At 41.3% G+C, this 27,298-nt stretch overlaps 1 protein-coding gene across 5 annotated transcripts; it reads right to left on the bottom strand.

The window, feature by feature from the left end:
• Nucleotides 1-1,454: 1,454 nt before the first annotated feature.
• ubap2l (ubiquitin associated protein 2-like) lies at nucleotides 1,455-26,344 on the bottom strand. 5 transcript variants are annotated; one of them, XM_006787969.2, is made up of 30 exons: nucleotides 26,261-26,344; nucleotides 24,853-24,990; nucleotides 24,098-24,172; nucleotides 23,391-23,501; nucleotides 21,382-21,556; nucleotides 20,280-20,381; nucleotides 20,053-20,098; nucleotides 15,959-16,003; nucleotides 15,122-15,228; nucleotides 14,796-14,855; nucleotides 14,634-14,686; nucleotides 14,236-14,321; nucleotides 13,646-13,826; nucleotides 13,213-13,411; nucleotides 12,652-12,992; nucleotides 12,059-12,231; nucleotides 10,804-10,924; nucleotides 10,448-10,487; nucleotides 10,128-10,320; nucleotides 9,944-10,007; nucleotides 9,346-9,682; nucleotides 8,326-8,414; nucleotides 8,166-8,219; nucleotides 7,602-7,686; nucleotides 7,218-7,435; nucleotides 6,136-6,241; nucleotides 4,814-4,939; nucleotides 2,773-2,840; nucleotides 2,449-2,643; nucleotides 1,455-1,914 (listed from the first exon to the last, which is right to left on the bottom strand). In XM_006787969.2, exons 2-30 carry the CDS (start codon nucleotides 24,946-24,948, stop codon nucleotides 1,819-1,821), a joined length of 3,642 nt encoding a protein of 1,213 aa, XP_006788032.1. In that variant the 5' UTR covers nucleotides 24,949-24,990; nucleotides 26,261-26,344; the 3' UTR covers nucleotides 1,455-1,818. The 5 variants fall into 5 exon arrangements, with proteins under 5 accessions (XP_006788032.1, XP_006788033.1, XP_006788035.1 ...); XM_006787970.3 differs by lacking the exon at nucleotides 26,261-26,344 and adding an exon at nucleotides 26,080-26,233; XM_006787972.2 differs by lacking the exon at nucleotides 4,814-4,939.
• Nucleotides 26,345-27,298: the final 954 nt, after the last annotated feature.

The raw sequence follows: 27,298 nt of genomic DNA, 5'->3' as shown, positions 1-27,298 counted from the left end.
TGTCTCTGATGTGCCTGCTAGAAAGGTGCCAAGATGCATATCTAGAGGGGGTAGAAAATATATCATGGAGAAACATAAAATGCTAAAGTGTATCCAAGACAGATGGAGGGTAAAATGTACAAAAAGAAACCCCCCGAACCAATACCGCACATTACATGGCCAGAAAATGTGTGATGTAGTTATAAGTTTGGACTTTTATTTGGTACTCTTGACATCCTGGAGATTGTTGTGACTGAGCCCACTAACAGAAACCAACTGGAAAGCCTCCAGAGGTTTCAGTTCTACCCAACACTCCATGAACTGCTTGTACTGAATGACAGTGAAGAAGAGATGCTGCAGTATTTAAATGCCACATGAGAAATGTAGTTTCTTAAAAAGACATTCACATCCAAAATGATGAAAATGTCTTTTTCTTGTTTATTTACTTAATATTTATATATTTTTACAAAATAAAAAAAACAAAAAAACAAAGCTAACAAGTCTGCAAGGATTTAAGAAGGAAAAGAAGAAAGCCATCGAACAAACAGGGACTACAGTACTTGTGTTTTTTTTTTATATATGTACAAGACAAGTTTATCCATTTAAACTTTTTTTTTTTTTTTTTTAAAACGCACAGTACAAAAAGAAAAAAAAAATCACTGACAAAAAAAAGAAAAAACCCATAGTACAATTCTGTCCATCAGTATTCAATGCTGCAGATTTCCTTACAATGTTGGGGGGACAGGTGGCGGGGCAGGGAGGGCCTCAGAAACAAAATTATTCACACTGGAAGGCAGACTGGGTGTGTATTGGCCTTGGAAATCATTCTCATGTTTCAAAATAAGAGGGGCCTTATGAAATATTTATAATTAATGGGAAAAGTTACTGTACAAGTGTTGGATAATGAAAAAACAAAAACAAATCCTGTGCTAGGCAAAAAAAACAAAAACAAAACAAAAACCCAAGCACAGTACGCAACCATGGCCCCCCGTGTGTACAAACATGCACGCAGTCACATGACAAACACACTTTTTCCTCACAGTCAAAGCCAGTGAGCTTGCTTATATGTCTTTATATATAATATATCTATATTCGGTAAAAAATAAACTTCACAACTCTACCAATTTATAGAATTGTTTCTGCAAACTTAAAATGACATAAAAAAACAAAACAAAAACAAAAAAAACCCAAAACATAAAAAAGTAAACGGCAAATTATTGTGTTCGGAAATTGTTCAGGAGGGAAGAATTTCCGTCAAAATTAAGTAACAGGGAGTTGAGGGTCTGAAATACAAAACCAGCCTGCCCCCACCCCCTTTTAGAGATTACTTCATTCCTCCCCTTCAGTGGGGAAAAAAATGGGAAAAGACAAAAAAAAAAAAAAAAAAGACCATACAGGAAACGTTCATTCTTTTAGAAAAACAGTTCTATGTTACAAGTGAAAGGAAAAAAATGTTTTGGGGGGGGGGGGGGGGGGGGGGGGGGGGCAAGGGGCGGGAAGATTAATACGATACAAATTCCCAACACTTAGTATTTCACCCTCTTGATGGTTTGCTTCTATCACCATTTATCTCCGATCGCCCCTCACTTTTAAAGCCCCTCCTGTCCCTCCCACCCATCCATCCATCCATGCATCATTAACAGTGCTCGTTCTCTCGGCACAGCACCTCCTCTGACCGCGGTCAGAGCTGTGGGAGTGCTGGGCCAAGAGACTGGAGGGAAATCTTTGCAGGAGGAAGCGGGGATTTATACGTGGAGACTTATTTGCCGAAGGAGTGAAGAGCCTCCCACCCCTCCCAGCTTTTTGACACTGCGCGGGGTGGGGTCCCGTGAGTGGATGTTAGTTTGCCCCCCAGCTGTAACTGTTGTACGCCGACTTGTTGATCTGAGACTTCTGTTGGATGGAGGCGTTCTGGCTGCGCTGTCCAGTGCCGCTCTGTGGAGGAGAGTCACAAAGTTCATCAGTGAGCTGCCGCCTCGTGCCATGTGTTTACCTAAAAGCAGCACAGCTAATGTCACGGTGAAACCACAAACACTTAATGAACTTGCCAACAAATCTTTTATAGGCAATTCACTAGATTTGTATTACTACTTATAACAGTCTGACTGCATGATGCTCAAGTGTGACTAGTTAACAGCCTGAATATAAAAGATGGAGCTACAGTGATGTCACCCACTCATTTTTCAGCGTTGACCATAAATTTTGGTCAAGCTGACCCGATCTCAGGCTCTAAAGCTGTCGCTGCATTGGTCACCGCGCGGAGAAACTGATGTCAACACACTTCCATCTTTTACTTTCAGTCTATGCATTTTTGAGCTCATTCAGACTGTTGATCATTACTATTTGACTCACTGGGTGGAGTTTCCTTGTCAATGAATTTGCCTGTATGTGTTTTTTTTTTTTTGCTCCGCTTGTTTCTAAAAATCACATGACCTCAAATATGTAAGCATTTATATATACACACTGCACCTGTCCGTCTTGCTGCAGGTGGTGGTGCAGAATCTGAGAGTGGGGTTGTTGGTGTGGTGTCAGGATATGCATGAATGGAGCTGGAGCGTAGCCGGCAGCAGCAGGAGGGTTGATGGGGCCCCCGCTGCCCAGCGCAGAGGGCAGGCTGAATGATGCGGCTGGCGTCCCGGCGTGGAAGCCCTGCTTCTCAAACGACTGCAGGGGACCAGGAAGAAGAAGAATCAGTTTGGCCACTATAGTGTTTTTTTGTTTGTTTGTTTGCTTCTACAAGACAAGCAGAAGCATATCCTGTGAGTAAATATTTCTGTTCTATTCTGTAGTTACCTGCGTCTTTGTGTAAACAGACCCTGAAATATCTGGTACTCCTGTGTTGCTTGATGTCACAGAGACTCCTGCAGAGAGGGGGAAAAGACACAAACTGAGCTCATTAACTGTTAAACCGAATATGTTACAGTAACCACCCACGTGGTTACGCTCTGATTCTAACCAGCACAGATGCTACTGGGTCGATGGACAACAAGGAAATGAATGTATAGACATTATCTATGAGGGGGAAAAAAATCCAAATTATAAAAGAATACTGGGAAATTCCAAGTATGAACATCTATGTGAGCACGAGTCCATAGATGATTTCAGCAGAATTTCCCTTTAGTGACGACGGCAAAGAGACTGAGGAGATGAAGAAGGATGAGATGAACAGGAAGAGGAATCAGAGAAAGATGGTGTAGCTGAGTGTATGTTTCAGGTTTTGGTCTTACTGTTGCTCTGACACTTCCTTTTTAACCCTCTATGATATCAGCTTACCAAAAAAAGAAGAGACTCTAGATATTAAACAAAATGCTAGTCCCATCCCAGTTTTCTAATTCCAGATGATTTATTTTCAAACATTTTCAGAGAAAATTACCCAAATATAACTGGTGACAATCATGTGCTTCTTTGCTTTGTCTTGTATGAAAATATAATTAATTATTTTGGATTTTTGACATCTGATCAGAAAAAACAAGATGACAATTTGCACAACAAAGGATAAGATTTTTTTTCTGTCCATTTGTTGTTGTTATTTCCATTTTCCCCTTTTATGCCCATTTTCATCATTTTGTAAATTGTACTTGTCAAAAAAAAAATTAAAAATTAATAGACTAATAAAAATAAAATACATCTCTTAGTTCTCTCTAACAGAAGTCAATGAATGAATGATTAAAGATAGGTTTCTCAGATATTTTGCTCTGAAGTCTTGGCACTGCTGGAAAGCAGAAGAATCTTGTATACAAGTGATTAAATGTTTCTGTCATTTTTTCTGCAGATAACACAAGTGATGGATTTTTAAACTTTTGTTTTGCTTTTCAGCTGCTAATGAAACTGTCAGCTAGAGAGACGCTCAACCTTATGAGACTCTGTTAATCTGAAAGCACTCATTTCAGCCCTGTGTTGTGTGGAAGCTTCACAGAAATGTGTTAAAATCCTGAGTGTCCAAACACTTTTACACTGACAAGTTGCATGTTTAACGAGACGCTCGCTAAATGCAGCATTTCTTGCTTCGTACACTCACAAGGTAATAAAGGGTTTTTTAAAATCCAGAACAAATAAGTCATTAATGAAATCTATCACAACTCCTGCAGAAATGACAGATTTCCCTTTGAGCGAGTGACCGATGTCATCCGTTGTATCCACTGTCATCATATCTAATTAGGTAAGGCTGAACTTCAACACTCCAATAATGGCCAGTGATGTTCAAAGACATAAGCAGAACTTCCTATGTACCAGGTTTGGTTCAGTGCACACAGTTTTGACAAAACATTTCAGTCACACACGGCATTATTCTGACCAATCACCAGTGCTACAGATTATTTTGTTGCCCTCTCTGTCCTTGGTTGCAAACTACGACCCTCGCAGGACAGCAAACTCTTTACTTTGGAGACGGACACACCAGCAATGAGAACATGAGTGAAGAGCAAGCAACACAGGGGAAAATGGGAAGGCATCAACCAGAGTAACTCACAATCACTTTGTAGAAGCCCAATAATGTTAATACGACCTTTTAAAAAAAAAAAAAAAAAATCTAAACACAGTGTAGCTGTTTTACATAGAAGTACATTGGAGTGATGATGAGTTACCCTGGCAGAAAACGGGTAAAGAAATGCAAACAGGGCTTGTAAAAGAGGCAGGCTGCACTGGACTATCTGAAAGCACATGTAGTGTGACAGGTCTTCCTGCAGGCACCAGCAATGAGGCAAGGGAACGAGAGCAAAGAGGGGGGAGAAAGATGGTTGGTGACACAAGGAGGAAGACGGGAGGGACAGGGTTGGTTTTTTTCTCTCTCTCTCTCTCTCGCTTTAGGTTTAATTTGGCATGTGGCGGCACTCACCGACTCCAGGCCCGGTGACAGAGCTGGCTGGCTTGTTTTGTGCAGAAGCAGCAGCGGCCACGGCAGTGCCGTATCCGCCCTTACAGAAATCCCCACTCCCTGAAGCCTGGCCCACATCCTCATAGCCTGCAACAGTCAGACACACAGCCGCAGCCCACAGCATTAGACACACCAGGCAGGGGAAGCAGACCTGCCTCAGATGGCATCTGCAAATGATTCATAGCGTTTTGTTTGAAAATTGGACCACATGGACAGGTTTTACCAAGTTGGGACAATGCAGATGGTATCAAGTTCCCTCCGCTGTAACAACCAGAACTTTGATACCAACTGCAGCGTCTGTGTGGCAAAACCTGTCCGTCCAGTACAACAAGCAGGTCAGAATCAACGCTGACGTCATTTGCAGGTACCATCTGACCCAAGTCTGAGGGGGAGGAGGTGAGGGAAGTGAGGGGGCAGGCAGGGCGTGTGTATGGGGGTGGAGAGTGAGCTTGAGTTGGGTAATGGCAGAAAGCAGCAGATGGTGCAGCTTAGAACAAATAGGTTTTCCACATGTTGTGACTAAAGGCGGATACTGAGTGATGAATAAAGTATGTTAACTAAAGCCTCAGTGAAGTGATTGGATAGAATATATAAAAAAAACAAAGGTGAAAGAATATCGTCTCAAATGTCAGTCTTTGGGGAAAATAGGAAGATGTTGGCTTCATGTGTTGATGTGTTCAACATGAAGGTGTGTGCAGGTGAGGTGGTGGATAGTAAAGCTCTGGGGCAAACTGCATTCTGAGATGAGCAAAGCAAGCCATGGAAAAAAGCGAGAAACCCATAATCTAACCCTGTTCGTTTGTAAACTGGTACAGCCAGATGCCACTTTTAAAGCCCCTTATCCCTTTCTCTTTAGACAGCATATACTTGATCTAAAGACGCCCTTTAATAAAAGTGACATAAGATGCATTCTTGTTGTTAGAGAAGAATTACTCAGGCATTTTCCTCACGTGTACAGGCACTGAAACTGTATGAGATGCAGATGCGTTTTCTGACACACCAAACCATGTTCTGGTCATGAAAACATTAAACTTTCACGTCAACATCCGGGTCACAAGAATGATTCATAAACCACGAGCAAGTGTCTTGACACAAGCATAACAAAGGCCATTACACGAGCACCATGTTTATGCTTGCAGATGTTGCAGCGCTCGAATGAAATACGCACTCCACCGATGGGAAATCAATGGGCTCATTGTGAGAATCGGCACAGAGTCATCGGTGTCCAAGTACACTAGCACAACCCCATAAACATGCCGTTTCAACATTATTTAGGCTCTCACCAGTGCTGTATCCATGGGAACCATAGCCACTAGCCTGTTGAAAGGGTGTGGCCGAGGCATTGACGCCGACATTCACACCGTGCTGTTTTGACGAGGTAGGAGCCACCTGGACGGGCGGGGGAAAAAAAATAGAGAGTCAAGAGGTCAGCAAAGGAAAATGTGAAAAGTTCACAATCATGGTGGTGAAACACACATTCAGGTTCTGATAATGCATTTTTTTAAACTGCTTAAATCGCTCTCATATTGCCACCAGAGGAAATGCTACAGGCAGGGTCGGGGGCTGAAACGAAGCGATATCAGGCAAGTTGAAGGAACCTGTTTAGGCTAGTGTTTCTGTCACTCACAATCACAAATTTGGCTTTAATTCCAACTGGCTAGGGTAAACTTTTAAATCGTTGACAAGAAATTAGTCCCTCTTTTTTTCTATTTTAGAAAAGTTTAACGTTAAGGCAAAGCTACTAGAAAGACGAGTAGAGGTCGAGCTGCAGCCTCTGTTGTATGGCTGAAGTCAAAGATAAACTGATTGTACTTGTTACAGTAAGTAGCTTTTTACTCTCCCATCACTGCTAGCTGCCAGCTCAATATGCAACATATCTTCAAAGATGACCACAGGCTGACAGAAGCCACTCTGTCTCTCACTGTCTAAAGGGAAGAATTAATTTAAAGGCGGCCTTTTATGCTCAATTTGTCTTTATTGTTGGACACTATTAAGAGCAGAATACTTACTCATGATACACTGGGGCTTGGTGCAGCCCCTCAGGTGTTGAGGAGATTATAGCTCCTGTTCTTTTAAGGCCACCCTCCCATTAAGGCAACTTTCTTCTGATTGGCTACTTCTCACAAACAGCAGGTTTGTATTTTCAATTAACATTTGTTTCTTTCTCAGTAAAACTATACAATGAGCCTCTAATACTCTAATCTACTCCCCTCATCTACTAGTGGTGGAAATATAAGGCACTGGACTTCATACCCACACGAAAAGAAAAAATAAATAAATCAACAACTGCTTGTTGTTATATAATAATGCTAAGAAATTGCAAACAAGGAAAAAGTTAATTATTTTGGATATTAAGATTTCTCACCGGAAACACAGCAGGTCCATACTGAAAGGTATTGGGCAATCCTGGCATGCCAGTGTAGTACGGGAGACTGGTGTAGCTGTAGCCTGGCGGCAGCGCAGGATTCAGGAAGGGCTGCTGTGTGGTGTGATGCGTCTGGCTCTGATTCTGTTGTGTCTGAGCTAATGTGGTAGCTGGAGCCGGAGAAGAGGCATCAGCTCGACCAAACTTTGATAAGTCACCTTAAAGAAAATGGGAATAAAAGATTGAAACATGATATAGCAGTAAAATAATACATTTTTAAAATAAAATAATATATTTTCTAATCACACATAGTAGTAGATAGTCTGTCTCACTCTTTTAGACTTTTAATGGAGCTAAAAAACTAAAAACTAGAAAGTGTCTCACCAGAATAAGGGTTGCTTGTCAAGCTGCCCTCTCTGCCTGTCAGTGCTGTTGTGGGTGTTGCTGCAAAGGGAATGCTGTAATAATCCTGGATGAGAAAAATATTACAATATAAGAACACAAGAAATTGAGTGACTACATACCCATCACATAACTTGGGATGGGTATGTAATGGTAAACATTTTTCTAAACTGTTCACTGTTGCCTATGAGCCAGTCTTTCTCATTTCTCAATTTGTAGAGATGGAACTACATTGCTGATTTTATTGGTTCATTTAAGACAAACTGTACATATAGCACAGGTAATGTGTAGTTAATGTATTTTATACTTGAGGGCCAAAGCCCTCAAGTAACTGCAGTAAAAAACAAACAAACAAACAAACAAACAAACAAACACCCCCCCCCCGCCCCCCCCCAAAAAAACCCCCAACTTGTTTGAAGATTTGAACCGTCACACCTAAACCCCGAGTCATACAAAGCTGACAATGCTGTGTAATTTTACACTCCTAACTGTGCATAACATTATTTTACTTGCAGCAGCTAAACACATTTCACAAACAACACTCACCAGCGGTATTCTTGTCTGTAGCATCTGTAGATCGTCATAGCCGTACACCTGAGGCTGAAAAGAACAGTAAATCAAGTTAGTGTGGAGTAAGTAACACAGTAAATAAAAATCTAGTAAGCACATGTGAAGCTCAGGCCATAGAAACTTTGACGGTACTTACAGGGTAGGCATGCAGTAGTCCAGGGGCCATAATGTATGGGTTGGGCAGTAGAGGGGGCACTCCGGGTGGAAGGTTTGGAGGTGCTTTCCCTGTATGCACAAATTAAAATAAACCAATAAAATGCATTTATTTGCAAAACAGAAATATAAGCCTCATAATCATCCACAATGAAAATACACTTGTGCCTGTATTTGCTAGACAATTTTACCCATGCGCTAAGCAACCAAATTATACTAATTATTCACCAACTTGCATTACATAAGTATTACAAATACATTGCCTTTAGCAGAAATAATAAATGCAGTAAAACACGTGACAAACTGTTTAGCAGCAAAGATTACACTCTACATGTGTGAAAGAAAAAGCCTCAGGGGACCAACCAAAGAGTCAGAATCATGAAAAGCACACCTGTGATGATGAGGAAATGGAAACCAGATCGAATCCCAGACAAAACAAAACACCCATGACTCACTCACTCTAATCAAAGACGATCTCTGACAAACTCCCCAAGAAATCCTTTACCACAGTTGCTCTACTGTAAGTCAACATAAATGTATGCATCCATCTGCCACCTGACCACAAAATTTGCCCTGAAGGTTACATCATCTGTGTAACTGTAACCACTAAACTCTTAAGGACTTCATTTGGTTCTATAATCTAGTCAAAATGAAGGATTAAACAACGGCCTAACACCCCAGACAAGCTCTACTTAATGCTTTCCTTTCCTTTATTTTTTTCTTCTACTTTGTGTGTGCTCTCTGAAGCCAGACCACATGACCCGATCAATGACAATATTGTAACAGAAGCTCTACAATGGATTCGCATACAGTAAACGACTGACTGTCCATTTTACCACCAAGTTATTGTGAAGGCCTCACATCAAGTTACCAAGCTTACAATTATATCACTGGTATTGACTGCACAGTTTAAAGTCAGCTATGCAGACAAAGTGAAAAGCAAACACAATTTAAACTGCATCTACATTTCCATTTTGATATATTTGTGCTTGTGTTGTCTAACCTGAGGATGCTGCAGAGCTGCGTGTTGATGACGAAGATGCTGAAGACGGAATGGTCGAGGCCGCTGTGGAGACTGAAGCAGTGGCGGCGGCAGCTGCTGCTACTGGGGCACCCATAGAGGCAGTGTTGAGGCCCATGGCCAGACTGCTGACGGGGCCTAGGCCCGAGGGAGCTGAAACTGTGGCAGAGCCCACTGAGGAGGCCTGAGGAGCCCCTAAGGACACCTGTGCAGCAGCCACAGAGGAAGAGGAGCAGGGGACTGATGAAGACGGCACGGCTGAGACAGAGGAAGGGAAGGATGAAGAATGCAGGCTCGAGTCTCCATCGACGCTGGGATGCTGTAGGGGCGGAAGACAATAAATGCGGCGAAGATTGATGAGATTACATTTCCATTAGAGTGAATGAACATATAATGTGTCCATCTACCACCACAGGAAATGCAGCTTTGAAAAATGCTCACACTGAGTGAGTGAGGGAGGGAGACCCAACCTCCTGCATAAGCTACTCACACTCATTTGTGACTAGTTAAAAAAATAAAAAATAAAATAAGTACAATTGATTCTGATGTAAAAATTGACACGAGCATACAAAGTGCTCACCAGTAAGCCTGAGTTCGATGTCCGGACAGATGGAGTCAGACTGTTCTGTTGTGATGGGTGAGAGCTGTAAAAGAACACAGGATATTTAGGGATTATTACACTTATCAGCAAATCACATCACATTCACTGACACTTAGGTTAACACCAATCATAATTTAGACTTAAGAGATTAGCTGCATCTCACTTGTTGTGCTGAGGAGGGGCCATGCTGCTTGGAGGCAAGTCTTCATTGTGACCCAGAGCACTAAGGGGCGTCTGATTGGCTGTAGTCAACAAGGAGGCTGAGCTGCTGTCTGTTAAAGTGCCCATGCTGGAGACCGATGCTGGCGTGACCGAGTCAGAGGCCGGCTTGACTGATACTGCAGAGCCTGCTGCAGCTGTGCAGAGAGCAAAAGAGAAACGGATGGAATAAAACCAACAGAACTCAATTAATAATGCTCAGGAAACGTGTATGTGGGCTAAATGTGCCAGAAAATATGATCTGACTAATAAGCAGACGCTTACCTTCCACGGATTGCGCTGCCTGTATTGAACTGAAGCCATTCTGTAAAACCAACAATGAACGTGAGCTCACAGGTTTCTATGGAGACAGGCCATTGATAAAAAGCTGAAGCTTATTTGATACGCAGATATCAAATACAGGCCATGTTTAAAAACCAGTAGCACTTTACAACGAGAACAATGGAAAACAAAAGAATTTAGAAGTATAAGAGTAGAGTTTATTTTAAGAGGCTTCTGCATAACAGAGCAGGTGGTAGTTGAGCATGTTGTCCCCAGTGACTCCTCCTTTAATACTTCACTAAAAATGGGGTATTTAACATTTTAGTAGATCAAGTGAAAGAGGAAAGTGTTGGCTTTACCTTGGGCTGCAAATCCTTCTGAGGGGAGGAGGAGACTGAAGGAGGGTAACGTCGTGTTTGAGATGGTCTCTGATCGTACAGGTCCATCTGGCTGGAGTTGGAGAGAACTGGAGTTGACTCACTGCAGATTGCAATGAAATGGATAAGCTCAAAGTTAATTGTGTTCCATTAATGGTTCTGACTTGAAAACTGATGATAATTACAATTTAATGACTTTTATAGACTGGGACACACACCAAAAATTCATCTAACCTTTAAAGAAGTGCTGAGTAAAACAGAGTGTGGGGAAAAAATAAAATAAAAATCAAAAGCCAAGTCCAGTTATAACTGGTAAAATAATTCAGTATTCCTGGCAATCAGCGTAAACACACATTTGTAAATGGAAAAGTATGCAAACACTGTTGAATAAGCGGTACAAAATGTCAGACTTTATGAGAGAGACAGGCTCAACTAAAACCCTGAATAGAAATTTGTGTGTCAAAGATGGCAGCTAGCCTGCCTACCCACAACTGCCAAACTGAGTTGTTGCACTGATGAATCCCCACAGGTGAGGTTCACAACATGTTTTGTGCATACATTGTTGTTATCTTAGCACTGTATAAATATTGTTTTGATGTGGCTTCTGCTCTGGTGGGATGAGCCAGAGATTGATTGAGCATGCACTTTGGACTGCTCCATTAATTAAGTTTCATGACTGTGCACATGCAGACAGTAAGTATAACTTGTGGGGACAAAATAATTGTCAAGATTTTGGGGGGCAAAGTCCCCAAACTTAAGTTAAAAAAAAAATAATTCTGATTTAACTGGTGATTTAATAAATTATACACATCCTAGTTCTATTTAAAGTTATAGCTCTCTTGCCATTTAGACAGCAGCAGCAGCAAAATAAGAACAACAACAAATCCGACAAATAATAAGCAGCGTGATATTGCATAGGCACGCTTAATAAGTGCCCAGAAGCATTAGCAAAATGACTGTCAATGAACAGGAGGACTACAAAGTCAAGAAAAACTTTACTCCAGTGAACCGTTCTTGAATCAAAAGCAAAAATCTGTCATTCCACAGCGTTCTGTGTCAACATAAACTTTCTAACATGAACTATCCTTATGTTGGCTGGTTGCACAGCAGATGGCACAACACTGAGTACAACTAGCAGGTCTGAGAGGAAGGTTTTTAAGAGTACTGTCCTCCATTCAAAATATTCACATCCTGTTTGTTTACATACTGGAAGAGCTTTGCTTTGGGAAATACCAACCTGCTGGGGCTTGTGTAGAGACTGTTCTGGACCTGGTTGCCTGGTGTCGTGGTGGCAGAGGAGGACTCGTACTCTGGTAGAACTGGTTCAGACCCAAACTGCAGCGCTCCAAACTGAAGATTCAGGCCTGAGATGTCTGTTGAGCCAGGCATCTCTACTGCCATTGCTGGAATCTGAGTAAAGACAAAAGCAGTTTGCTTTCTTTAAGGCCACAAAGACTGAAAGCTTGCTTTCATGCATAAGACACAAACTCTACTGGTCTGCTATTTTAATTGGATATCTGTCTGCCTCAGACAACTAGACCGAGTATTGGTGACAACACAGCGATCTATGAGGAAGATCAATTCAGTTCAACTCAATTCAATTCTGTTGTTCTATGTTTACCACACAGCAATGTGGGCAATCTAACACAGGATGAAAGAAGCCAACAGCAAATTGTCACCTGTTTTGGAAGCATTTTCAAATCCAACGCACAGATTTTGCCATCATATTGGAAGAGAAAACATTTGGATCAGTGCATCCCTACATGAAACCAGTCTGTTTTCAATACCTTTCTATCAGGCACCTTTTCAAAATCTCTTATTAAAAGTCACCTTTGTATTAATGGAGGCCCTCTTCTTCTGCTGTTTGATTTTGTGTTGCTGCAAAGGCAGAGGACTTGAACCCTGGGCATCTGAGGAGCTTGGGGAAACTTGTTGACCTAGAGAAGGGACTCCGGCCATTTTAGGAAGGGAGGAAGCAGGTGGAGGCACCACATGGGGGGAGGATGTTGTTTGTTGTGGTAAGGAAGATGATGAGGAGACAGAAGAGGAAGGAGGCAGGCCTTTGTCCTGCAGGAAAACATCCAACATGGACGAGGTTGAGGTGGTGGCCTGGTAGGGCTGCCTCTTTGTAAAGGGCGCATGAATTGCAGACTCTGGTTGAGCCTTCATATCTAGACAATAGTGAGGGGACAAAAGTCAGAAAAAATAAACTCAGCAAGTATTTTTTTGGTACTGAAATTAAATTTAAAAAAAAAAAGAGAGTAAAAAGCTCAATTATAATCATTATGAAATATACCACTTCACACATTACAGCAAGGCATTTAATAACAATAGCATTTAGTGTGCAGATAATTTATCTTCAGAGTAATTTAAAAAAGGCTCTCATCTCACCATATTGTCCCAGTGAGGCAGCACTGGTGTCCCATGATGAAGGGGTTGTGTTGGGGGGTCCAGTCTGGGAATGCTGGGCTGCCAGCTGGGCCAGTGCCTGGGCTGTTTTATACTGCTCCAAAAACTGGGACCCAGTGGTCCCTGTGCTAGCTCCTTTAGGTTCCCCCACTTCCCCAAAACCCTTGCTCAGCATGCTGACCTGCAGTGTTGGTAGAATAACACAGACCATTATTCTAACTGAATAAATACTTGAGCCACAATAATGCAGTTATGCCGCGATATCACTATACTCGCCCGTTTTCTACGTAGTGAGGAAGTGGTGGACTTATCAACGTTAAAAGATGATTTGCATTAGTGAGCTATCTGAGAGGCAAGGCACATTTAACTGCAGTGTTAGGAAAAAACTGCCATGTTTTGTTCTTTAGAGTCTCACCATGTTGTGCTGGGTGTAAGGGGTGCTGGAGGATGTTTGAGAGAGGGGCACTCCTTGCTTGGAGTTGCTGAAAACCAGTGACTGGGACAAAGAGGGGGGCTGGGTGGCCTCCATGGGGGCATTTTCTGTCTCTGAGGAAGATGATGGTGGAGTCTTCCCAAGGAGCACCGCGAGATCAATCCTATAACAAGAAATTAAAAAAAAAAAACATTCATTATGATACCTATAAAAAGTTTCAATAAAAATAGGTTAATTATTGTAAAGCTGCATTCATTTTCATTGTTTTCTTGATTAATCTTTTTTTGCTATTTAAATTCAACAGAAGTATCAAGTGAGCGATATTAACACTGCTCGTTTTTGTCCAGCTAGCAGAATAAGTAATTAAATATTTGCACATTTTCTTGATAACTAACAGTACAAGCATATGGCCAATAATTCTCTGAACATCAACTCATTCATAAATTAGTTGATCAAGAAATCAATTATAACCTTGTCCACAAAAAACTGAGAAGGTTACAAAACAGTGACTGCTCTGCTCCAGAAAAGCAATTTGCTCAGCAGCAGGTTAATAAATTGTGTAAGTGACCCACCTCTGTCCCTTAGTGATGGTAACATTCTCTTGAGGCGGAGGCACTGACGCTACACTGGAAGCTGTGAATATCTTGGTCTCTGAAAGCTGCAAAGGAAAGGAGAGCAGAAGATGAAGTTTTAGTTCTGTTCAAGTGTGCAGATCAGAATCAGTTCTAATCTACTTTCAGCTACTCCCTTATTCTCAACGGGTCGCCACAGCAGCTCCACAAGTTTGATTTAGTGGGTTGACGCAAGTTCCTCCTGGCAAGGTACTTGCGCCTCCTCCGAGCAAATATGTAAACCACCACACCATGGAGCTGCTATCACCATCATTAATGCTGAACTATAACTTCTTCGAGGACAATGTACTGTTTTTGTTAAAGAAATAATGTGATTGAGGTAAAAATAAAACACTCACATCTTCATTCCAGTCCTCAGTGCCCCACTCCTCTGTGGCAGACCTCCAGGCACCTGTGAGTGAAAGAGAAACAGTTCAATGATATCACGTTGAACAAAGAACTTCAAACAGAATAAGGAATGCAGAAAAAAAAAATCAAGAGGGGAGTGAAGACAGGTTTACCAGGAGCAGAATCAAACTTGGGTGGATAATTTGTTCCCTCTCCTGCAGAGTATTCCAACCCTGGAGACAGAGAGAGAGGTGAGGAGATTAAAGCTAATGTAGAGTTACCAGAGGAAGTGATAATTCTTTAGTCAGAGCATTACAATATGTCTGAAATGTGTGTATGTCTCAACTATCAAGCAAACCATCTTTGTAGTCTTTACAACAAGAGCTTCTTTGGCAAGCTAACCATGTTTTTTAAAATAGTTTGGATGTTAAACAGATGCTGAATTGATAAGATTAACTTCTCTTATTGGAGGGTGACCTTTGTGGATAAATTCACTTACTAGCTCCCTCCTCTAGCTCCACGCTTCCTGTGTTGTTCCAGGTACTGCCCCCTCCGTAGTTTTCTTCTGTCTGAGCTGGCTCCGCATAGTCAGCAGGGTTGAATGTTCTGGGAAACATAGTGATAAGGAGTCAAGAAGTGAATGAATGGACTAATGACTTCCCCAACAACTGAAGGAGTGTCTGCATAAGTCACAGCTACTACCTACTCACCTACTAGAGGTCAGCCCTGTTTGAGCAGAAGCAAACGCTCAATTAAGTTTTAATGAGGTGCACACCACAACTGATTAAGGTGGTTGTCTGCTTGCAGTGGTCTTTTGACATCATTAGGCTTTTTACTTCATAAATCACTTCAGAAACAAAACCAAACTTGCAACAGGAAATGATATGTAAAAGAAATCCTAAAAACTTGGCTAAAGCAGTGAAACTACCATTGTTGTAGTGGGGAAGCATCTAAGTACTGTTTTAGTTTTTCAACGACTCTTTCCTGGCAAAAAAACATCGTTCATTATTTTGACACATCCATGTATGCTGAGGAAATTACAGCTGGTGCAGCCTAGCAACATGATCAAGTGCAACACTTTTCTTTTGAGTGAAGCCAAGCCAAGCAGCTTTCATTATTTGTCAAAGATCCTTCCTGTGCAAATCAAGATGCATTTATAGCTTGGATGAGCATATTAAATGACAAATTTTAAGGGAAGGCCATATCCATTTGATATCCTATTAATAGAATGAGGTGTTTTAATGTCTGCTATTACATTATCCTATTTTATAGCACTCAAAGGCTCCCTAAAGAAAGCAAGAACACCACATACACACACAAGAGGCGATGCACTCACCTCCTACTGCCTGCAATATCATATCTGGGCCCCTTATCATTCTGGCTTTAGAAGAAAAATAATGGTAACAATTACAAGATGAACAACAAAGTAAAAGAAAAAGCTTTTTTTTCCCCCACCACCACCATCGACAGCTACAGCAGCATAAGCAAAATGCCTTTAAGCTGCCTGAGCCAGTACTTTAATAACAACTCTGCTCCAGTCAATCACTCTTCAATGCAAAGCAAGCCAGTGTGCTTTTAGTCATAGTGGGTCAATACACAAGAAACCCAGCTGAACTGAAGTATAGGCTTCATAAATCAGCCGCAAACAAAAAACAGCTGGTAGATGATGGCAGTTAGCAGTTTCATCGACACCTTCAATCACACAACTACATGAGCTCAAAGCTATTGTTGAACACACACGGTGCATCGGTCTGCATAATAACTCCATCCATCTCAAATCACACAGTCTCTTGTTTAGTCTCACTCTCATTTACCTAATAAGTTGAGAATGTCACATACACACTCCGTGATAACTCTGTACAGCGCCAATTTAACTGTCTCGATTCTGACAAACACCCCACCAAAGCAAACCTACGCTTTTACTAGAGTTTTTACAGCTGTAAAGATATATCAGCCTGTTTCATTGGGTTTCTATATATGCCAACATAAAATGATCCCATATGTGTAAAACAGAGTGGATTTCAATCTCTTCCCTCAGTTTCTTTTCTGCAGACAAAGAAAGAAATTAGTTGAATGCAACACCAGAGAAAAAAAAAAGTCAGTTGTAATGTGGGACTTTAACTGTGTTCTCAGATCCGAGGTGCGAAATTACTTTCTGCCCTTTTAACCTGGAAAAACTTTGTCTAAATAGGCACTAATCAATAGATGATTTAAAAAAAATGGGGTTATGGAAACAAAAATGGGTGGGTGGAGGGTGGTGTGACATGATTTCTGTCCAGAAAAGACAGAAAAAAAACCCAAAGATTACAATTTGCATTTCTTAACGAATGGATACGTGTTCAATTCAGTCATTTTAACACACCTTGAACCAGGCTACATTAGTGATAAATCCAGTCTTCATGTTACCAAAATCTGGGTTGCCGGTTTTAATGTGGCCTCATTAAAGAGACTGAAAGCACTATTACTTCACAGAGAGACTCACATATGCAGATAATAACCAAGTCATCTACCAACTTCTCTTGAATCATCTAAACCGTCACATCAACTCTGAAACAAATCTATCTGATCAGCTTATTTATTGGTAATTAAGTGTGGTACTCATTTCCCCTTTAAACCCAGAGTATTAATTTTTGGGTTTAGTGCAATTTACAGTGGGGCAAAAAAGTATTTAGTCAGCCACCGATTGTGCAAGTTCCCCCACTTAAAATGATGACAGAGGTCAGTAATTTGCACCAGAGGTACACTTCAACTGTGAGAGACAGAATGTGAAAAAAAAATCCATGAATTCACATGGTAGGATTTGTAAAGAATTTATTCGTAAATCAGGGTGGAAAATAAGTATTTGGTCACCTCAAACAAGGAAAATCCCTGGCTCTCACAGACCTGTAACGTCTTCTGTAAGAAGCTTTTCTGTCCCCCACTCGTTACCTGTATGAATGGCACCTGTTTGACCTCATCATCTGTATAAAAGACACCTGTCCACAGCCTCAACCAGTCAGACTCCAAACTCCGCCATGGCCAAGACCAAAGAGCTTTCGAAGGACACCAGGAAAAGAATTGTAGACCTGCACCAGACTGGGAAGAGTGAATCTACAATAGGCAAGCAGCTTGGTGTGAAAAAATCAACTGTGGGAGCAATCATCAGAAAATGGAAGACATACAAGACCACTGATAATCTCCCTCGATCTGGGGCTCCACGCAAGATCTCATCCCGTGGGGTCAAAATGATCATGAGAACGGTGAGCAAAGATCCCAGAACCACACGGGGGGACCTGGTGAATGACCTGCAGAGAGCTGGGACCAAAGTAACAAAGGTCACCATCAGTAACACACTACAACGGCAGGGAATCAAATCCCGCAGTGCCAGACGTGTTCCGCTGCTGAAGCCAGTGCATGTCCAGGCCCGTCTGAAGTTTGCCAGAGAGCACATGGATGATACAGCAGAGGATTGGGAGAATGTCATGTGGTCAGATGAAACCAAAGTAGAACTTTTTGGTATAAACTCAACTCGTCGTGTTTGGAGGAAGAAGAATACTGAGTTGCATCCCAAGAACACCATACCTACTGTGAAGCATGGGAGTGGAAACATCATGCTATGGGGCTGTTTTTCTGCCAAGGGGACAGGACGACTGATCCGTGTTAAGGACAGAATGAATGGGGCCAAGTATCGTGAGATTTTGAGCCAAAACCTCCTTCCATCAGTGAGAACTTTGAAGATGAAACGAGGCTGGGTCTTCCAACATGACAATGATCCAAAACACACCGCCCGGGCAACAAAGGAGTGGCTCCGTAAGAAGCATTTGAAAGTCCTGGAGTGGCCTAGCCAGTCTCCAGACCTCAACCCCATAGAAAATCTGTGGCGGGAGTTGAAAGTCCGTGTTGCTCGGCGACAGCCCCAAAACATCACTGCTCTTGAGAAGATCTGCATGGAGGAATGGGCCAAAATACCAGCTACTGTGTGTGCAAACCTGGTAAAGACCTATAGTAAACGTTTGACCTCTGTTATTGCCAACAAAGGTTATGTTACAAAGTATTGAGTTGTATTTTTGTTATTGACCAAATACTTATTTTCCACCCTGATTTACGAATAAATTCTTTACAAATTCTACCATGTGAATTCATGGATTTTTTTTTCACATTCTGTCTCTCACAGTTGAAGTGTACCTCTGGTGCAAATTACTGACCTCTGTCATCATTTTAAGTGGGGGAACTTGCACAATCGGTGGCTGACTAAATACTTTTTTGCCCCACTGTAAATGAAATCTGAAAGCAAAATGTGAGGTGAATAGCATAAGTTGCCTATTTAAAGCATAAAATATCAGTGACGCACATCTACAGGCAGGTCTGAAAATCACCATCTTATCACACAGCAACAAGTACTTTATCTGCTTTAAGGCAGTTTCCTTTAAAGCCATGCACGCTTCTCTCAACAAACATTGGTGCAAAGCTGGTAAAGAGTCTGCCAGCATCCAGAAGCAAAAGCAATAACAGAACTATTGTGTGCTGACGGTGAGGACGGTTTAGGTAACACAAAAACGTCTCAGCCAGCACTGTACAACATTAGCCCCAAATCTGTATGAAAAGCGTATTATAGTGTTTGAGTATGCAAGTCAATATCTAGGTCAACACTCAAAACAAACACAGCCAAGACTGGAACACTTCCACAGGCTCAGAGAGCACAGACCATAAAGATCCTACTGCAGGTTATCGTTTGCACCATCATAGAGCAATTATTTTACATTCTAATCATTCCCATAGGTTATAACCATGTGCAAGTATGCTTTTTGTTGTATTGATACAGCAGCTTCAAAACACACTTTGTTTTTATAAGAACATCAGATTCAGGCTTCTCCAGCAAGAAAGCCATTCAGTTAGGACGCACACACATATACACCCAGAGTCGCATCATACCTGACTGCTCATAACCTAATCTAGGAAATGTCTTATGACAGCACAAGTCTTACTCATACACTGCCCAATTAATGACAATCAAATGAGTCGAGAAAGCCATCACAGTCAGCACAAAAAGCACTTCCTCTGTTTTGACACCTAACTGTTCAACTGACATGCGTATTAACTGCACCCTTTTGCGCTCAGAGAGACTAAAGAACACAAGCAAAACAAACTGAATAATCCTGCAGCCTGGGGCCAGAGAGCTTAATATAACTGTAAAGCTAAACCAGTTCGGTCCCTGACAGTCTTCTTTATAAATCAATCCAAATATTACTCTAAATAAAATCTTTAGAGACTGCAAACTCTGAAGAGAGATATTCAGCCCACGCTGTTCCATCCCATTGGCTGATGTATATCCTCCCTCCTTTGGATTAATGCTAAACAATAGGCTGGGGTCCTGCTCTCTGGTGACCATAGCAACAGGTAAAAGTGGAACAAAAGGCCTTCTCGATTTAGGCAATGCAGGTATTCCCTTACCCCATGCCCTGTGCCGAAAATCTGCCTCCTCGCCGTCCAGATGCTCCTGGGGACAGAACGAGACTTTGTGTCAGTTTCTCAGTTCGACAAATCTTGCCATAAGAAAGGAAGCCAGCAGATTATGTATTCATAAAAAAAAAAAAAAAAAACACAACCCAAAAACCCCAGCTACCCCTTGTTTTGATTAGACACACATCCTTCAAAGAACAGTAAAGAGGATTACTTACCAACTGCTCCCCTTCCTCTGCCTCTTCCCCTTCGGCCTCGCTCTGCACCTCTTCCAGCTACTCCAGTCTTGCCTCCATCTAAGCCATTCTCTTGGCCACGAACTTGAGTAATGAAGAGAGAGCGAATGGCTTCAGATTTAGACACAATAGCGCGTGCAAAAACAGCAGACAATTAAATAAAACTTACTGTTTGAGAACCTTAACAGCACCTCAGATAAAATCAAAAGGACAGACAAATGCGCTGGCTCTCCTTTCCTATGACGATGTATGCAGTTTAAAAAAAGGCTTTCTTGCACTTTTATTTTTACAGTAATTCTGGTGCACCTGTGCAACTTTTCTGTACCCAAATTCATCTAAATGACGAAATAAGCCAGCAAGCAACTGTTCATGCAAACCATACATTTCTTTTCTCAATGAACCCCTTCAGGCAACAAAAGCAAAAAGCCTTTTTACAAAATGACTCGATAAACTTGAGTCTGACAGAGCGCAGGCATGACTCAAATTAACAGCATTCCTTGACTTGTGAAACATGATGAAATTCAAAGAAAAAAATATTTCAGGCTGTACATTTACAGCATGCAATTTGATAAAATAACCACCTTGTTAGTGATCATTTGTTCAATGATTTTGAAGGCAAAATTTTTTTTTTAATATTCCGCAGCAGCCAAGCTGATCGCTTCATTTAAACCTAAATCAAACTAAAGCCAAAACTAAAGATGTAAAGACCAACAAAAATAAACAAGAACTGCAGACAGATACAATAAAGGCCTGGCAAAAGATCACAATGAAGGTCCACACTCTGGTAATCTCAACTGGCTCCACACTTCAAGCAGATCTCGACTTCAACAGAGCCTTAAATAACTAGAAAATTATAATGGTATTTGTTCAATTAAATCTGAGCCTCTGTAAATACAGGACTCTGTATAAAAATGACAAATTTCTTAATATTTTTGTTCAATCCCTTCACACTTGAATCCAAGGTCAAAAAAAATCTACTATGTTGGCAGACACACCCATTTATAAAAACTGAGTCACTGACTAAAGTTTCCAGATCAAACTGTAGAAGAAGGCAAATCAATGTAAGGATGAGTTAAAGACTTACACTCTCGTCCCCTGCTAGCGCCACGTCCCTTGCGTGGAGCTCCACCTCTGCGACGTGCTGCATCCTTCTCGCCTCCTTTCTCTCTGTTCTCTTTTCCTTCGTCTCCAGTTTCTGCCTGGCTGGTCTCCTTCTGACCTGACACCCCTTTCTTCTTTCCCACCATTTCCCAGGAGTCCTTAAGAAATATATAAATATAGCATTACAATGATGCTCGTCTAAATCAGAATACTACAGAACTTATTTTCTTGGCACATTTTACTAAGATGGGAAACACACTGAAATGGATGAAAGGTTAGTTGATAAGGTGATGATCTGAATTTTTTTTTTTCCCACTGTTAGAGACCCTCGGCCAAAACAGGAAACGAAGTGACCATTACGGCCTTTTCATAGTTTTCTGACGAATATCTCTTCCTTTTCCATCGGTTGCAGCAATATCGCTCTGTGCCATCTGGAAAATGTGATGCTACCACACTTATGCATCATACAATGACCTGTAAAAACGGACCTGTTTGCAGATGTGTGCCATGCCGCTTTACACAGAGATTAACAACAGGGAGCATAAACTGCCACTGAGCTTACGTATGTCTGAATCTGATTGGGATCGCATTTCACATACAGTGCATTAAGAAGCTGTTTGGTGGAAGCTGTGGAAGCTAGTTGAAAATCACAATTGGAAATGTTGTTCATTTTATTTATTCCCTACCAAGCCGTATAAATCCAACTCCTTTTAAAGTCTTTACTCCAATGAACCAGTATTTGACAATCCAAAGGGCATAGCATCTCTTGATCAGCTGTGATTAATGTGTAACGGCAAGATACTGTTCAAAGTCTTCCTCTGGTTTCAATTTCTCACCATGTTCTTCAAGTCAGATTATTATCCAAGCTTTTAAGTTATTTTTTGATAACTTACAGATATACATTACACAAATTTAAGTAGCCAAATAAAGATAAGATATGTTATCTGTGCCATCCGTTTGTCTGTCTGTTAGCGACACTGCAACAAACGTACCAAGCAGAATTTCCTAAAACATCGCAGAAAGAAGAACCCATTAATTTTTTTGGAAACCAAGAGGAAGCTAATGCCCTGTGAATGCAGTCTCCACTTCAGGAGATGACTGCCCTCCCTCAAGTCCCCTTCTGGTTTTCAACAGGTCAGTGACAACATACTTAGGGGATGCAAAAGAGGCACATTGACAAAGAAAACACAGAAAATGTACACAGCTGCAGTGCCCACTTTCAACGGGAAAATGAATGCAGTCGCCCAGTGGAAGACAATCCGCTTCCAAACAATCACAGCCTGACTCAGACTGACTGCAATAACTCTCAGAGAGATTGGCAAAGGTTTGAAAATACTTGCTAACTAATTTATAAATGTAGAAAGATTGCCAAAACTTTGCAATCAATCAGCACTGACAAGTGCTGTGCATCTGCAATGAGTCTCTTTGCAACAGGGGACTTGATTCAACTGGTTGCCAACTTGTTGTATTCTGGTTATGTTCCTATACAAACGCAAGGTTCCCATGCACCTATTAAACTGCCGTCCTGCAGCAACTCCATCACTATTTGTGGAGGAATTTCTGAATGTGTGTTTCAGACCTATGAGGTTCTGGCTTGAGTCATTTAAAAGTAAATGTGAACTTCTTTGTATCCTGACAGCAAAAGACGACAGCAGATTTACGATTTTTAATGATTTATCTGTTTAGTGCTGTATAGCTGTACACAACATCGCTGTACGCATTCAATTGAAAACTGATAGACTGGCGCCATCTTATCGCCCTGCTCATGCATCACAGTCACTTTGAACATGGCATCTGACTGTTTGTGGTACCCATCTTCAAAGCAACCATTTCAAAGGCTGCATGTTCATTGAACCTGGTCACAATCATTTTTGTTGTGCTGCTGTCTCCAACCACTGTTTTCTCTAATGTGATTGTAACATCCAGTGTGGCACTGATTTCACAAGAATCCGGCGCTCACAGCACAAGCCTTCACACAAAGCCAATACTCACAGTGTCTGGGCTGCCCTCCAGCAACACGTTGATGGCTCTGTTGACATCCCCGTTGCAATCATGCAGTGCGATCATAGACTCATCCTGATCCTTGCCTGTGATGTCAATCAGCTGGAAAAGGAGGGTTTTCACAATCAGACAGAGTTGACCCTTGACATATTTGATGTGTCATTTGTTAAAAAGTAAACTACTTTAATTACACTTAGAATAAAAATCAAATTTTATCAAAAGGTCAGTATAGAGGGTTAACTACATGCTTGCTGAGATTCAGCAGTTGAGCAGACATTCAGCACCTTTGTAACAAGACCATAGGTAACCAACAGATTGTATATAAAGTTAATTTTCTATGAATACTCTGACTACATCCACTTGTTTTAGTTCCTAAATAAAGACACTGATCTTTGAGAGGTAAACTCTCTTATCAGAAGGTGACGATGACTTGTTTATTGAGTTTTCTGAACTTAGATGACAATGAGTGTGTGCCAAAATTAATGATTTGATCATTAAAGCTGAGAGGCCTGATATCATTTATGGTTAAATCCTGTATATGTTCACTTAAAAAAAATCCTAACACAAGAGACATACATGTCTAATGCCAAGCACAATAAATGATACAATATAACACGTGTCAATAAATGAAGTGGTGCAACTACAAAAGGAGCAGGAACACCTAAACAGCAGGACAAAAAGAAAGTGCATCTGCTCACCTGTTTGACCTTTTCTTCAAAGTCATCATTGTGATCTGAAATCATCTGTGCGAGTCGGATCTGCTCTGCAGTAGCCTGTTCCAAGAGGGTGAAAAAGATCCAAGATTTGCATCAGCAAACACAGGATTTGCATTCTTGAAAAAAATCTTAACATTTAGATGTTAATAGAATCTGTAGCACTAAAGTTATTATTAAAATTTGAAAGCACCTTTGCATCCACTTCAGGTTTACTAATTGCAACTAATTTACCATTTTCAACAACAACTACAGTGCTTAAAAATGCTAACACTTGTAAATAACCTTTTTTACACAACTACTATACCACAAACCGTAACCACCGTCTTTTTACGGTTATCATCAAACCTGTATATTAGTTGGTCAGACTGTGTTCCATATTGGGTTTTCAGACTGAAGCCGTGATCCCAAAAGTTCACAATCAGAGATTTTGTTCTTGACTTGTAATTACTCAGCAGCATCAAAAATCTTGAAACTTATCCAAAGCTTTTATAGTGAGGATGGCATCATCTGCAAAAGCCCTTTACTCAGTAAATAAAGACTGAGTTTTGACTGAATTTCTAAAGTTATACTTATCTCATATCTAACTGTAACAAGTATGTAACTTTGTAGCTAAAAACATGTATGTAATTACGAGTTGAAAAAAGAAAAGAAAAAAACCCTTGTCTGAGTATATTCAACCTTGGTGCATATCACAGAGCATCTGGGCAGTGTGACAGGTGGTGAGTGTGTGAGGGTACCTGAGGCCTCTGCTTGTGCTGTGTCTGGCTCTGTGTCTGGCCCTGTGTCTGCTCCCAGTTGCCCCGGGCTCGGTTCCCGCCCATGGACGTCATCATTTACAGTATATACAAATAACAGTATTTACAAAGGAATAACACCTGAGGAGAGAAGGGTGAGAAGGAGTGTTAGAAGGGCTTGTGACTGTGACCTACTTATGTCGCGCAAACGTATGGTACGATACCACTTCCTCAAACTGCCTGGTTGCTTAATGGTTTGCTGTAAGCTAGCAGTGATATCACCTTTGTTCCCAGACCATGTCTTAAACCAAGGCCACCCGAGGGAGGACAAAAAAGGGGAAGAGCTCCTTAGTAAACTGGGTGCAGCTGCACACAAGGAAAACGAGCACTAACTTATTTACCACTCAAACATGATGCAACACTTTATGCATCAAAACAGCCTCAATGCTGAGGTAAATCTAGATTTCCAAACAACCGAATGTCTTTAAAAACAACAACAACAAAAAAAACAGACATATATACACACTTTGGAGAACACCAAATGGGGAAAGACAACATACAATTTCACACAGTATACTGTTAACCTTGCTATCGATTCCTTAATCTTGCACATGTTACGTAAAACCCTGTTTTGATTCGCGCACAAACAAGCCTAAAACCAGGGCCCGTCGACCATATCCAAATCTACTATCCAGCCACATGGCCAAAATGCTAGCCAGCAAGCTAATAGTTGAGGGGAAAGCATCCAGCTTTCAAGTCTCGGTGGGCTTCCGCTTCTCACGGCTTCACCTCATGGCGACAACGAGGCTAACTTTAACGGCTAACCTGCTAACTAAACAGTGATACCTACCTACACAAAGCTGCGTCGCTAGCTAACTTAGCTTAATAGCAAACAAGTTAATTAGCTCGCCAACAACTAACGGGCAACGGAGATTTCGGGTTCGACCGGGTGAACCAAAGAGGAAAAAAATACGCCCATGCCACTCCGGTGCCACCGGTTGTCTGCTAGCGACTGATAGCCACGCTAACTAAACAAACTAACGTCCTCTTGGTTAGCCAAGAAACATTAGCCACGTTAGCGAATTAGCAGCCGCGACACCGCTCTGCAACATTTACAACCAGTGGCCCCGGTGTACTCTCACGGACCGGGCTGAAGGCGTAAAAAACCGCCGAGGCTGAGGGTAGGCCTATAGGCCGCTAAAATGAAAATAAATAACAGGCAATACTGACCAGAAACCCGGCTCAGTATTACACACTGATACACAACCGGCCGACAAGTAATCTCGCTGTCGACCTCCGGAGTAGGATTTAGGACAGGATTTAAATCCTGAACCCCGAGTGTTATAAGCTATATTGGAAAAATAAAGCGAGCCGACTCGCTCACACAATAAGCGAGAGACGGTGAATTTACCTGTTTCTTTTCCACTCTGACACCACGGAGAGCTGCGTCACGTGGTTTGCAGAGCGCTTCGAGGAAACTGGACCCACACCACGTGATCAGCAATATACCGTCAACGGAGAGACGTGACATGTCAGAGCTGGAGAAGTAATAATAATAATAATAATAATATATTCAACTGATGTGTAAATGAACAAGTAATAGTCGATATTTATGCACAAGTATACTCATAATAACACCCTCATATGTAGTATATGCATGCATAAATGCTGTGATAATGTGTGAGCACCAGTTCTCCAGGCATTCTGATGTCTTTCAAAGTTTTCCTTTGACTTTGGCTGCTTTTTCACTCCTTTCTAGTCCAGCCCTCGTCAACATACAACACACAACAAAGAACCAATTGTGAATTGCATCTTTAGACACTTTGTTTCTAGCAGCCTGTGTCAAACACATGGCTTGTTCCCATTTGTTTAGCTGAATCTATTCAAAAATTGACAGACATAAAATACTATTTTTGTGATTCCCAAAGTGCTTCTAACAGAAAACTTGGCATATGTATCTCAGCATGATGTGCTTGTGCTATAAACATCTTTAAGGAAACTGGATATGAGAAGGATAGAAGCAGTGAAGCAGTGAAAGACCTAAAAAAAATATCTTCAGCAGATGAGCAATATCTAAAAGCCACGTCCTTAAGGAAAAATCCACACACAGGACCTGAGAGATGTATCTGGTCCTTCAGATGATCCATCTACTGTTCATGAAGTCTTAGAAATGGTGATTGTCAACAAGTCACTCTTAATGAAGGAAAGGAGAGAGCAAAGTTTGAGATATGCTAAATTACACAAGAACTGGACTGAAAGTCAGGGGCACCAGGTCTGGTGGAGTGATAAATACAAATTTGAAATATTTGGTTCAGACTGTGTTCAGTGTACAAAGTACAAAAGTAGAGGTACACAGTGGTTGTCCACAACCTAAGAGTTCAGGCTGTGTTGAAGAATTAAAGGTGATTATACCAAATATTAACTTTCAAATATAGTAGAATTATTTTTC

Source organism: Neolamprologus brichardi, chromosome 22 (genome assembly GCF_056152115.1).
Source record: "Neolamprologus brichardi isolate AB-2024 chromosome 22, ASM5615211v1, whole genome shotgun sequence".
NCBI classification, from domain to species: Eukaryota; Metazoa; Chordata; class Actinopteri; order Cichliformes; family Cichlidae; genus Neolamprologus; species Neolamprologus brichardi.
This window is presented reverse-complemented; position numbering and strand designations above follow the sequence as displayed.

What these genes read in the sequence shown, in the direction of transcription:
- ubap2l (XM_006787969.2), bottom strand. Translation starts at nt 24,948, where the DNA reads ATGATGACGTCCATGGGCGGGAACCGAGCCCGGGGCAACTGGGAGCAG. An exon ending in CAGAGGAAGGGGAGCAGTTG is followed by an intron (nt 20,099 to 20,279) that starts GTAAGTAATCCT and finishes TTCTGTCCCCAG; the next exon opens with GAGCATCTGGACGGCGAGGA. An exon ending in TGCCTCACTGGGACAATATG is followed by an intron (nt 12,993 to 13,212) that starts GTGAGATGAGAG and finishes ACTATTGTCTAG; the next exon opens with ATATGAAGGCTCAACCAGAG.